Source organism: Haliotis cracherodii, unplaced genomic scaffold (genome assembly GCF_022045235.1).
Source record: "Haliotis cracherodii isolate W230 unplaced genomic scaffold, xgHalCrac1.p SCAF_8, whole genome shotgun sequence".
NCBI lineage: Eukaryota > Metazoa > Mollusca > Gastropoda > Lepetellida > Haliotidae > Haliotis > Haliotis cracherodii.
In genome coordinates, this window is record NW_027266341.1 from 58,833,270 (window position 1) to 58,846,214 (window position 12,945).

At 41.0% G+C, this 12,945-nt stretch overlaps 1 protein-coding gene across 1 annotated transcript in view; it reads right to left on the reverse strand.

The window, feature by feature from the left end:
- Window positions 1-12,945, reverse strand: part of LOC139450295 (uncharacterized) — a 69,376-nt gene that overhangs the window by 37,680 nt on the left and 18,751 nt on the right. Inside the window, exons 14-22 of the mRNA XM_071231974.1 lie at window positions 12,264-12,329; window positions 11,571-11,605; window positions 10,709-10,876; window positions 10,110-10,454; window positions 8,994-9,164; window positions 7,363-7,628; window positions 3,190-3,371; window positions 1,693-1,892; window positions 742-837 (exon numbers count right to left, since the gene is read on the reverse strand). Of these exons, the coding sequence (XP_071088075.1) occupies window positions 742-837; window positions 1,693-1,892; window positions 3,190-3,371; window positions 7,363-7,628; window positions 8,994-9,164; window positions 10,110-10,454; window positions 10,709-10,876; window positions 11,571-11,605; window positions 12,264-12,329 (1,529 nt within the window). The remainder of the gene's footprint in view (window positions 1-741; window positions 838-1,692; window positions 1,893-3,189; window positions 3,372-7,362; window positions 7,629-8,993; window positions 9,165-10,109; window positions 10,455-10,708; window positions 10,877-11,570; window positions 11,606-12,263; window positions 12,330-12,945) is intronic.

Here is a 12,945-nt window from a genome sequence, read left to right on the forward strand (position 1 = left end):
GTCTGTTTCTGACTGTCTGACTGTGTCTGGGTGTCTGACTGTGTCTGTGTGTCTGACTGTGTCTGTGTGTCTGACTGTGTCTGTGTTACCTCCTCCTCCTCCTGCGCCTCCACCTCCTTACAGGGAGACATGTCCTGTTGTTGTCTGTGTATATGTGTCTGTGTGTCTGACTGTGTCTGTGTGTCTGACTGTGTCTGTGTATCTGTGTATCTGACTGTGTCTGTGTCTGTGTTACCTCCTCCTGCACCTCCACCTCCTTACAGGAAGAGATGTCCTGTTGTTTTCTGTGTATATGTGTCTGACTGTGTCTGACTGTGTCTGTGTATCTGACTGTGTCTGACTGTGTCTGTGTTACCTCCTCCTCCTCCTGCGCCTCCACCTCCTTACAGGGAGACATGTCCTGTTGTTGTCTGTGTATATGTGTCTGTGTGTCTGACTGTGTCTGACTGTGTCTGTGTATCTGACTGTGTCTGTGTTACCTCCTCCTCCTGCACCTCCACCTCCTTCAAGGGAGACATGTCCTGTTGTTGTCTGTGTATATGTGTCTGTGTGTCTGACTGTGTCTGACTGTGTCTGACTGTGTCTGTGTATCTGACTGTGTCTGTGTTACCTCCTCCTCCTACACCTCCACCTCCTTCAAGGGAGACATGTCCTGTTGTTGTCTGTGTATATGTGTCTGTGTGTCTGACTGTGTCTGACTGTGTCTGACTGTGTCTGTGTATCTGACTGTGTCTGTGTTACCTCCTCCTCCTGCATCTCCACCTCCTTCAAGGGAGACATGTCCTGTTGTTGTCGATTTAGCTTCAGCTGACGGATCTGGGACTTCTGCTCCGAGATCTGACACACAGAACAACCAAGTATGAAACACATTCCCAACAACATTCCTGTTGCCATGAACAGTCAACAATGGATATAGCAAACTTCAACTTTTAGATCAGTCTGAAGTTTGCTAACATAATTCATGAAATGTAATCAACTATGATTCTACTATACCATATATTGTCTCACCTTCTTCCAACTAAACCAACTCCATACTTTTTTTATCGATTGGTTATAGAACTGCCAACCCTAATAAAATGAAAGTGGACAGACTTTACATCTGAAAAGCACCACTTTCTTCAGCCAACTTCAAGCTTTTAGATCTATGATCATCAAAACAAAAACACTGTGCACACAACATGTACAACATGTACAAACTGGCAACATGTACAATATGTACAACACAACAGTATAATATGTACAAAATGGCTACATGTACAATAGTACAATATGACAACATGTACAATTCGTACAATATGACAACATGTACAATTCATACAATATGACAACATGTACAATAGTACAATATGACAATATTTACAATATGACAACATGTACAATATGTACAATATGACAACATATTCAATATGACAACATGTACAATATGACAACATGTTCAATTTGTACAATATGACAATATGTACAATGTGACATGTACAATATGTACAACATGATAACATGTACAATATGCTAAAGAACGACAAGGCTAAAAAATGTAAACCAAGAAATAAAAAGAGTCTGGCCTTATGATAAGCGTGGATGACTAGTCACCGATATTGTCATGATGCCAGATTGTCATCTCGGCACCCAAGAAAATGTTTTTCCATGATCCAATCCTAAATCTCCTGTCCTGACTTGTGTCCTGCCACTCACCTCCATCATAGCTGTGTTAAAGTCCTGCGGCACCAGCACTGTGTCATCCTCATCCACCATCATCCGCGGCTGTGACCGTGACCTTCTGAGTGGCATCACCAGGGGAAGTATGTCATCATTTGCCGGCTGCTGACCACGCTCAGAGTGAGGAGTTGCTGGGGTCGCAGTATCATCCTCTCCAGCTGCTGTGTCAGCTTTGTCTGTAACATGTAGTAACTTAATGTGGGAACAAAGACATCATTTCTTGGTCCCTCCCACCATCGTGGTATCTTCTGTAACCAGGGGGGAGCGGTCGGGTAGCCTAGTGGTTGAGGCGTTTGCTCGTCACGCCGAAGACCCGGGTTTGATTCCTGACATGGGTACAATGTGTGAAGCCCATTTCTGGTGTCCCCCGCCGTGATATTGCAGGAATATTGCTAAAAGCAGCCTAAAACCAAACTGGGAACTGTAACCAGGGGTATTTGGGATGTTTATACTAGGGCTGGGACAGGTAATTTGGGTACTCAGGTCGGGTGGGTGCTGAGTAGGACCTGTATACCCACAGGACTACCTGGACCCGTGGTTCATCACGTGATATATCGTTTAATGACAAAAATTATCAAGAAGTCCATGGTTACACTACTTGTCACTAAAGTTTGCATTTCTTTCTGACTAAGCATGGATTCCTCCTGACTTTTATATTTTTGAATAAAGATAAATATTTATATATATGTAAGTATACATAGTCATTACTTGGGAAAGCGAGGCACATTTCGGGCATAGACTCTTGACTCTTCAGTGTGGGTGGGTCAGGACTGAAGCCCTTGAACTCTCTGGAAACAAACCTGCCGGTCACCCATCCACCTACTCTCCGCTTAACTTTGCCTGATTTGCAACCTGTGCATTGTACACACGGGATCACTCCGTATTACTTAAGGATGATGTAGCCCTTATTAAGTTCAAGTATTTGAGACTTTCCTCAGATGTGTTTCTGTAGTCTGAATAGTCCATTCATATATCACAACTAGGTGATGCATTTCAAACTGTGTTGGACACTGTTGTGAATGCTTAAATTTGACTTTAGTGTTCCCAACTTTGATATTTAGATGCAAAAGGACCTAAGTTTGCAACACAAATCCTACATGAGACTACTTAATATTATTTCACTACGTCTTCGCTTCTTCTGGCCCCTCCTCACCCTCTCTGGGGGTGAGGATCTTCCTCCAAGTTACATTAACACAACTTACCATCCTTCTGATCTCCTGGCCCCTCCTCCACCATCTTCCTCCAAGTTACATTAACACAACTTACCATCCTTCTGATCTCCTGGCCCCTCCTCCACCATCTTCCTCCAAGTTACATTAACACAACTTACCCCCCTTCTGATCTCCTGGCCCCTCCTCCACCATCTTCCTCCAAGTTACATTAACACAACTTACCATCCTTCTGATCTCATGGCCCCTCCTCCACCTCTCTGGGGGTGAGGCTCTTCCTCCAAGTTACATTAACACAACTTACCCCCCTTCTGATCTCCTGGCCCCTTCTGATCTCCTGGCCCCTCCTCCACCTCCCTGGGGGTGAGAATCTTCCTCCCACTGTAGGGGTCAACCTTCCCAGCCACCACTAACTCCTCCCAGTCCTGCTTGGCCTTCACCAAGGCTGTCACATCCTCACTAGAGTGGTATCGGCGATGGAGGACTCTGTCACCAAGACAACCATGTTAATACAACCTGTATAGTTGTCCCTTACATCAAGCCCTGTATCACACAGTAGTTAACTGATACCCATGTATAGATGCCCCTTACATCAAGCCCTGCATCACACAGTAGTTAACTGATACCCATGTATAGATGCCCCTTACATCAAGCCCTGTATCACACAGTAGTTAACTGATACCCATGTATAGATGCCCCTTACATCAAGCCCTGTATCACACAGTAGTTAACTGATACCCATGTATAGATGCCCCTTACATCAAGCCCTGTATCACACAGTAGTTAACTGATACCCATGTATAGATGCCCCTTACATCAAGCCCTGCATCACACAGTAGTTAACTGATACCCATGTATAGTTGCCCCTTACATCAAGCCCTGCATCACACAGTAGTTAACTGGTACCCATGTATAGCTGCCCCTTACATCAAGCCCTGCATCACACAGTAGTTAACTGATACCCATGTATAGATGCCCCTTACATTAAGCCCTGCATCCCAAGGTAATTAACTGTCAGTATACACCTCTAAACAAAATATCTATTCTATCTAACACACATTTTAATAAATATTCAAAAGATTAATTTCTTATCTACAGTGAGACCTTGTTAATGTAGACCCCATTCTCCAGAACACCACCTTCCTGACATTTACAGGTGGGAATACTTACATGTACACAAAACAACAATATCAGATAATCTACACCTATTATATCCATCTTCCTGAGGCAAGGGAGTTAACTGACTATAAACATTCAGTTACCACCCTTGCCAAACTAGGCTGAAATTTCTTGGCTCTATCGTAGCGCCACCAGTGACTATTACAAGTCATGACCCTTTTATGTCCCTCCTAATGACCAATAACTGAATAAGATTCCACCTCTCATATCAATTTCATTTGCTTCAAATAAAATGGCGTTGCCCAGTCAAGACGATCTGATCAATAATCAAGATCTATATTGTAATAAAATGGGTTTTTCTTGATCACCTTGACTGAAAACATAAAAGATTTGGGAATATCTGTTGGCGCTTGAAGATTATTTTGTCTGGACCCGTCAATCCAGTGATTGATATAATGAGCAACGTCCATTTCTGGGAACAATGTTACACCATCAAAAAAGTAACCTAGCATGACCACCTAATCCGTTACATCGCCTATTACAACAAGCACATGTTGCTTGGAATACTTATCGAGCTGAATGATGTATTATATCTGATGTGATTACAAAGTTTCATCAAGATATATCAATGCTTTGAGTAAAAGTCTGTCATGTAGTCTTTTCAATATAGAAAAAAGGTAAATATTTGTCATCCTCATGAATGAAAAAGGCAAAAGTTCAGCACTTAACCGGTGAGCATACAAAGTTTCACAAAGAATTACCAAACCGTTTATGACTCCAGAAACAAACACTACACTCATTTGAACAAGAGTCTAAGTCTAACATTCCAGAATAGCAAAAGGCACCAGTTCAGCACGTGTCTGATGTGTTACAAAATAATGAACAAAGTTTGACAGAGAACCACTGAAAGGTTTTTGATTTTTGCTCCGGAAACTAACACTACCCTCACTGGAACCTAAGTCCAAATTGTGCCCTTTGCAACACGAAAAAAATAAAATAAAAACAATCCTCATCATCAACAGGCACCAATTCATGACATGCTTGATGTGCATACCAAGTTTCACAAATACATGATAAATGGTGTAAGAGTCATGCTCCAGAAACGAAACAAAATGAAACATGACAGATGGTTGGTTTGTTGTTTAATGCCGCACTCAGCAATATTACAGCTATATGACGGCGGTCTGTAAATAATCAAGTCTGGACCAGACAATCCAGTGTTTGACATCATGAGCATTGATCCACGCAATTGGGATCGATGACATGCATCAACCAAGTCAGCGAGCCTGACCACCCGATCCTGTTAGTCGCCTTTTACGACAAGCATAGTCACCTTTTACGGCAATCATGGGTTGCTGAAGACCTATTCTACCCCGGAATCTTCACGGGTATAACAATAATTATAAAGGTAAATATATTAAGGAGATAAAAATAATGTGTTCAAGATTTACAGGTGTTATTGAGTACTGAAATCTTCTAACAACATTCCATGTTTCCCTCTAGCAGGCTACGGGAAGATTAGTGTGCGTTAGTTGTACGTTCTGGTTATACCGTATCTACTGCCACCAGCCCCACAGCTTACCTGCACGTCTGCCCCCTACTCCCTTGCCTGGAACACAACAGTCTCTCTCAACTACCTGACATTAGCTACAATCTCACAAAATCAGATCTTAGTTCTTGCTACCACCAAAAAAAAGATCTGAGGACATTCCAATACAGGATATGTCAGAATGACCTTTGACTGAACAACGAAAAAACATTAGCCAATCAGAAAGCAGCTTTCTCGAGCTATGCTGCACTAGTTTCAATCTGGCAACTTCCATTCCAGATTATGCTTGAAAAGTACTTTGACAAAATTTGCGTTTCAAAAATTGAAAACTGAACAAAAGAACATTCTGGAATGTCTTATAGATTGCCAACATTAAATGGCAGTACTTCCCAAAGGCTAGGGTAAAATCTTTTCCATTTAAAATGGTAATCCCATTGAAACGAGAGCTAGACGATGATTTTGACGGAATCAGTCATACACCCCATAAATGTCTCTCGGAATACCCAGTGTTAACCTTTTCGAGATTGCATGATTAGAAAACAAATTTCGACTGTTACTTTCCTGATCTGTTGAGCAAAACTCTGATTGATCGGATTTAATGTCGTCTTGAAGTGAGCCGTCATGGGATGACCTGAAATCTTTGTTTGTTGCAAGAACTAAGATCTGATTTGAAGCTGATTGTATCAGCTAGCACAATACAACCACTGGGTACACTCTGAACACCCATGTCACTGACACATCTTAGTGATGACAGAGTTCCTGTACACAATAATCACTGATAAACACAATAATACTGACAAGATAGCATGGAGGATCAACTTCATTATTACAATTGTGGTAAGGTTTCAGTGTACACTCTAACCCTGTCATCAAGCAGGTGATATACAAGCCAAGTGACCATATATAAACACAGGTAGACATTGTTATTATGAATTATATATTATCAACCAGTGGTTGACAGTCATCAGGGCTTGAATAAATGCAGTCAAGTCTGTATCCTAAACCCATTCTGCCTCTGACTCCGTCTGAATGGAAAGCGCAACATACCAAACAACAAATTCCATCTCTAATGTAAACAGATTTTGTTTGTTTGTTGTTTAATGTGTCTCCAAAAGAATGCGACTGCTTACCCCTAGCCAAAAATGTGACTCAATATGAATAATACACCCCCTCCTCTCAAGCATCAGTGGATTTATATTCAAAGAAAATATCCTCCATCAGGTGAACAGGAGAATCCTCACCTTAATCCAATTTTACAATAATCAAATCACAAACCAAATAGCACCGCATATTAGTGCTGAGTAGAGTACTTCCACTAAAACAACACATGCTCGCTGGCTCGTGTCGCAAAGAACAAAGAGTGCTAGCACACTGAGATTCCATGCTGCAGTTTAACATGAATACCCCACTCAGACACAGTATACTGACTCCGAGCCGACCAGTCCTTGTTTTAGCCTCTTAATGCCGAGCGCCAGACAGGGTAACAACAAGTACCATCTTTTAACGTCTTTTGGTATGACGCGGCCGGGGATCGAACCCCGGACCTTCCGCTCTCTGGGCTGACGCTCTACCATTAGACCACGGAGGTGGTGCTGCTCAATAAACAGTGATGTGGAATACATACTTGTTTATTTTCAGCATATCATAGAATGTCTAAGTTGGTATTCCTGCTATCCAAAATGTCTTATTGTTGATATAAATGCGATGTTTGATAATGCGAGCTAAGACCACTTGCATTTTTCGCATTTAATTCATGCTCGCGTTAATGTCAAGATTTACTGTATTTGACATCATTCAACAAAGACATACCTCTCAATACCAGCTGCATCTTCTGGGTCCAGCATGTTTTCGTCAGGTTCAGTTTCAACCTCACTGTCTGAGTCGGACTCGGGCACGTTCTGCAGCTGCTGAGACTCTGGTCCTAGTGATGCTCGTGTGTAGTCTGGGAACAACACCTCCCTCACCTTGGCTGGGGGGATGTCCAGCTTGGGGGGAGCTGGGTTCCAGTAGACCCGAGACTCATCACTCCCTATACTTATCTTCTGACCATCTACACTGATGTCACACTGGACAAACTGGGGATGAAACAGGCTGGGTATCATATAATGTACGTATAGTTGAGAGAGTTAGATCAGATTTGCTTTATTACCATGACATAATGTCTATAAGTATAGATATTATCAAAAAGAAAAATAATGTAGAATTACCAATATACCAGCTACATGATGTAACTGAAATGATGAACAACAATACAATGACATGCTATCAACCAAGTCAATGAGCCTGACATCTTCCTGATGCAAGGGAGTTAACTGACTATAAAAGTCCAGTTTCCATCCTTGCCGAATATAATGCCATTTCATTTGAAGCTAATGCAAGTGATATGAGAGGTGGAATCTGATTGGTCGATACAATGGACATTAATAGCCACTGGTGGCGCTACGATTGAGCCCAAAAATTCCATCCTAGTTCGGCAAGGGTGGAAGCTGTACTCTTATAGTGAGTTAACTCCCTTGCCTCAGGGAGAATGTGAGCCTGTAACTCAATTCATGAGTTACCCTACAACAACCATAGATTGTTTGGGCCATAGATTTTTTTGCGCTAAAAACACCTTCCTTGTTTACTTATACATGTCAACTTGTGAGGTGAGGTGGTTAGGTGAAATAGGGTTAAAAGTCCAAGATTATTGCGCTTATACAGCAATGTGCATGCACATGTTTATGTGGCTGCTTGTACCAGTCCGGACTGATGCCGATTTATAGTGCTAGCCCACTGAGATACCATGCCGCAGTTTAACATGAATACCCCACTCAGACACAGTATACTGACTCAGAGCCAACTAGTCCTTGATTTAGCCCATTAATGCAGAGCGTCAGACAGGGTAACAACAAGTACCATCTTTTAACGTCTTTTGGTAAGACGTGGCCAGGGATTGAACCCCCGACCTTCCGCTCTCCGGGCAGATGCTCTACCACTAGACCACACAGGGGAATCCCCTCATCTCCACACAGCAACATGTTATTGCCTTCTGAGAACATCATCATGACACACATCAGCAGTAACTGTGACTCATGCATCCAAACTGTCTTACACAAATTAAAGTCAGATGAAACATTAACAACTGTTGCCTATTAAACTGTCTAGGGATAAGACCCATGTTTATTCTATTTGAAAACCATATAGCATTCTAATGCATTTATATTTTATCTTCAAAATATATAAATAAAATCAGTCAGGAAATCTCTTGGGTGAAAAATATGAATGTATAAAGAATTATATGTAATCTTAAAAATTAAAGATTTTAGCATCAAAATATGAGGTGAGGTGAAATTAATGTATAAAAGGACAATATGTAGTCTTATAGTTTTATAGTTCAAATCATATGAATAAACTGAATCTTTTTGGAAAAATGAATCGGTAAATAAACTTGATGTCCCTACCACTTTCTCTGCCCTCTGCTGCCACGCCTCCAGTGTGTCCTCCGACCCCACCTGACCTGCTTCATCAATGACCCGCTGGGCAATGATCGACATCCGCTCATCCTCATCTTCCTCCACAGACTCCTCCTCTATAGCGTCTGGAGCCGGTACTGCAGGACCCATCGCACCAAACTGGACAACAGGGAAAACATGCTCAGTTTGAATGTAACACCCACCAGACACTGAATCCCTTTACCCTTGATCTCAAGCAGCATCTCACCACTAACTCCCCAGGTGCCCATTGCGCCTTGATAAACACTTTATTCACGAAATGCCCCCGAATGATTATTTTTTCAAAGGTTATATTTTGGGGCATACTGTTAATATTTCCTTACCACATATTCCTAAGTTTCAAAGGTATGCCAAATCAGCTCTACTGGAAGCACTCATAACATCTCCAATATCATCATCATCATCATCATCATCATACCTTTGTTTAAGGGAACATTCTAAATGAACTACTTTAGATAAGAAATGCAAAGAGAAGATAATGACAATGATACTATCAGCATCTTTAAACTATGTATACTCTCATTGTTTATCAAATTTATCTAATCAAAAGACCATTTCAAAATGGATGACCAATTACATAGTCATCTTGGCCTAAAAGACCTAGTCAGAAAAGCATGGTGATGAACCTTTTTCGCTTTCTTAGCCTAAAAATACTATTCATAAAAACATGGTGATGAGGAACTTTATTAGGTTTCTTGGCCTAAACTACTTATTAAGATGAGGAACTTTATTAGGTTTCTTGGCCTAAACTACTTATTAAGATGAGGAACTTTATTAGTTTTTCATGCCTAAACTACTTATCAAGATGAGGAACTTTATTAGGTTTCTTGGCCTAAACTACTTATTAAGATGAGGAACTTTATTAGGTTTTTTGGCCTAAAATACTTATTAAGATGAGGAACATTATTAGGTTTCTTGGCCCAAAAGACCTACTCATAAAAGCATGGTAATGAGGAACTTTATCAGTTTTCTTGGTCTTAACTACTTATTTATGCGAGCATGGTGATGAGGAACTTTATCAGTTTTCCTGGCCTCAACTACTTATCTATATAAGCATTAACTCACCCTGTAGGGTTGAGCTGGGAAGGATGATGAGAACTGGTCTGGAGTGTGGTACTTCCGGCCAACATTCTGGAAATGCTTGGGCAGCTGGAACTCGGATGTCATCTTACAAAAGTGATGGATGCTCTTCTTCCCCCCTTCATCTTCTACCTCAGAGGTCGGCATGTACTTCCTCTCTGTCGTCGGGGCCCATGAGGAAAGGAAGGACACAGAGGTGGAGTAGACAGGAAGGCGTGGTCCGGTGAAGGGGGTGGGGATCTGTCGATCCTGCAGCTCCTTCTGTGTACCCTCCACCTTCACCAGGTCCTCATATGTGGCTGTGGGTGGGGCGAGCAGGTCCTCATATGCCTGGGGAGACAAGAGTGAGTGACTTGTTTAACTCCGTATTCCTGCACTATCATGACAGGTCAATAATGGTCTGAATCAGGCAAACTAGTGACTGAAAGCAATAGCAGTGATCCAGGCCTTTGGGTTGTGATGACATTGCTTCAACTGACCAATCAGCACTGAAACTTGACATGGGCAAACATCAGAAAGATCTTGGGTACACTCATTCCCTCTACTCTTATGGGTAAAGTCAGACAATATTGACTGTCTCCTACCTGGCGAATATCAACTCCCACATCAGCTGCTGATTCTTCCTCTAGCCGATCCTCCTCCTCCTCCTCCTCCTCCTCCTCCTCTTCGTCCATCTCAATGAGGCTGTCCAGTGTAGTGGTGGTTGCAGCTGTAGGCGGGGGAACATCAGGGATTACCGGGGGAGGGAGCATCTGGAACACATATAGTCACACATCTACATCCACAAATATTAAAACTTGTTTCACAAGCTACATGTACTTTTAATACAATCAAAGCCTGACAACACTTTCTTTGAAAGTTTTGCAGATGTGGTAAAAAGCAAAATGTTCAGAAATCTTTAAATCATAGTCTACATGTCGCAAAAAAACATGTTAAAATTTTGGTGAAAAAAAAAAAAGTTGAAAGATAAATTTGAGTAAATTTTGTGGTTTATGCTGAAAGCCTGAAATGATACAACAGAAAAGTCTGTGCGTATTGTACACGACAGATACATTTTCCAGAATTTAATTGCCCATTATTAAGGGTGCATATAACACACGAGTGCATATTATACACGAATAAATAAGTCTTGTGTACATTGATCAATTGGAAGGGGTGCTAATTGGGATTGTTCATTAGCCAATATATTAGCAAATATCGCTGTGGGCGCTTATTAGAGAGGGGTGCTTTTTATGTAAAAGACGGTATGCCCATTACAAACAAACCTGGCATTTACAAAAAGTGAAAACTATAAAGACTGACCACACAACTGCAAAATGATTTTGGTTTCAATTCCCATACAAAAACTTTTTATAAGTATGAAAAATGTCACAAACAGGTTAGTGTAAACAATACTAAAATAAATTAATAACAGAAATAAACATAGCTCAGCACAACAACACTGACCTGCTCCGTGGGGAGGACCTCAGCACGGAATGTATCTACAACACAACAACATCAGAATTATCAGGTATTAACAAAACTCAGGCCTCAGAATAATGGTTAGAGTCATTAGTCAGAAATTATTCCTGGTGATATTTTCAGTACAAAATCCATAATATATTTCACTCAAATGTATGGATGCAATTTCGTGTAAACTATTGTAATGACTCCACAAAGATGGTTGGCTAGTCCATGGATTACAGATAGAGACATAGACAAAACAATAGTTACATCAGAATTATCAGGGATTTACAACACTCAGGCCTCAGAGTCATTAGTCAGAGACTGTTCCTGGTGATATTTTTGGTACAAAATCCATAATATATTTCACTCGAATGTATGGATGCAATTTCGTGTAAACTATTGTAATGACTCCACAAAGATGGTTGGCTAGTCCATGGATTACAGATAGAGACATAGACACAAGAATAGTTACATCAGAATTATCAGGGATTTACAACACTCAGGCCTCAGAGTCATTAGTCAGAGACTGTTCCTGGTGATATTTTCGGTACAAAATCCATAATATATTTCACTCAAATGTATGGATGCAATTTCGTGTAAACTATTGTCATGACTCCACAAAGATGGTTGGCTTGTCCATGGATTACAGATAGAGACATAAGCCTGGTCCAAGCATCCCTGCATCCTCCCCACCTTCTAACACGTCCTCATCCTCTTCGGGGATACGGTCCGGCACACTCAGATCTCCCTTCACTCGGTCTTAACAGAGAGATACAGACTGGCTGATACATATGACACATCATCTTATCTGACTGTGGAAAAACAGTTAAATGAAAAGCATATTATTCATATTTAACTCAAGGACTTATTTTGTTCTACATATAAATATTTAATCACTTAATACATAATAGATATGGGTATCACATTTATGTCAAGGGATGAAACACGTAAATTCTTTAGGCCCTACTTATATATGTTGATATTTATTTGTAGATGTTGAATATGAATTCATTTGTTATATAATAGGCATAAATATTCATTTGATGAAACTATCAGATTATTGTTAATGTTAAAATTCTACTGAAATCTCAGAATTAGTGTGTGAAAGTAGAACAAAATCAAAAGAAATGGAAGTGACTGTATGTTAACTGTACATCAGTGTCCGTCGTGGAGTGTCTGAGGGATGTCTAGTGTGTGAGTGAGTGAGTGGGGTTTAACGCCGCTTTTAACAGTATTCCAGTTATATCGCAGCGTGTCAGCTTAACGTGGGAGGAAAGCCTGAAGTGATGCAGGTCTCAGACGTTTACCACTTCGGTGAAACCCACGAGCACAGATATGGTGCTGACAAACCTAGAAACATAATTGGGGCGAACTG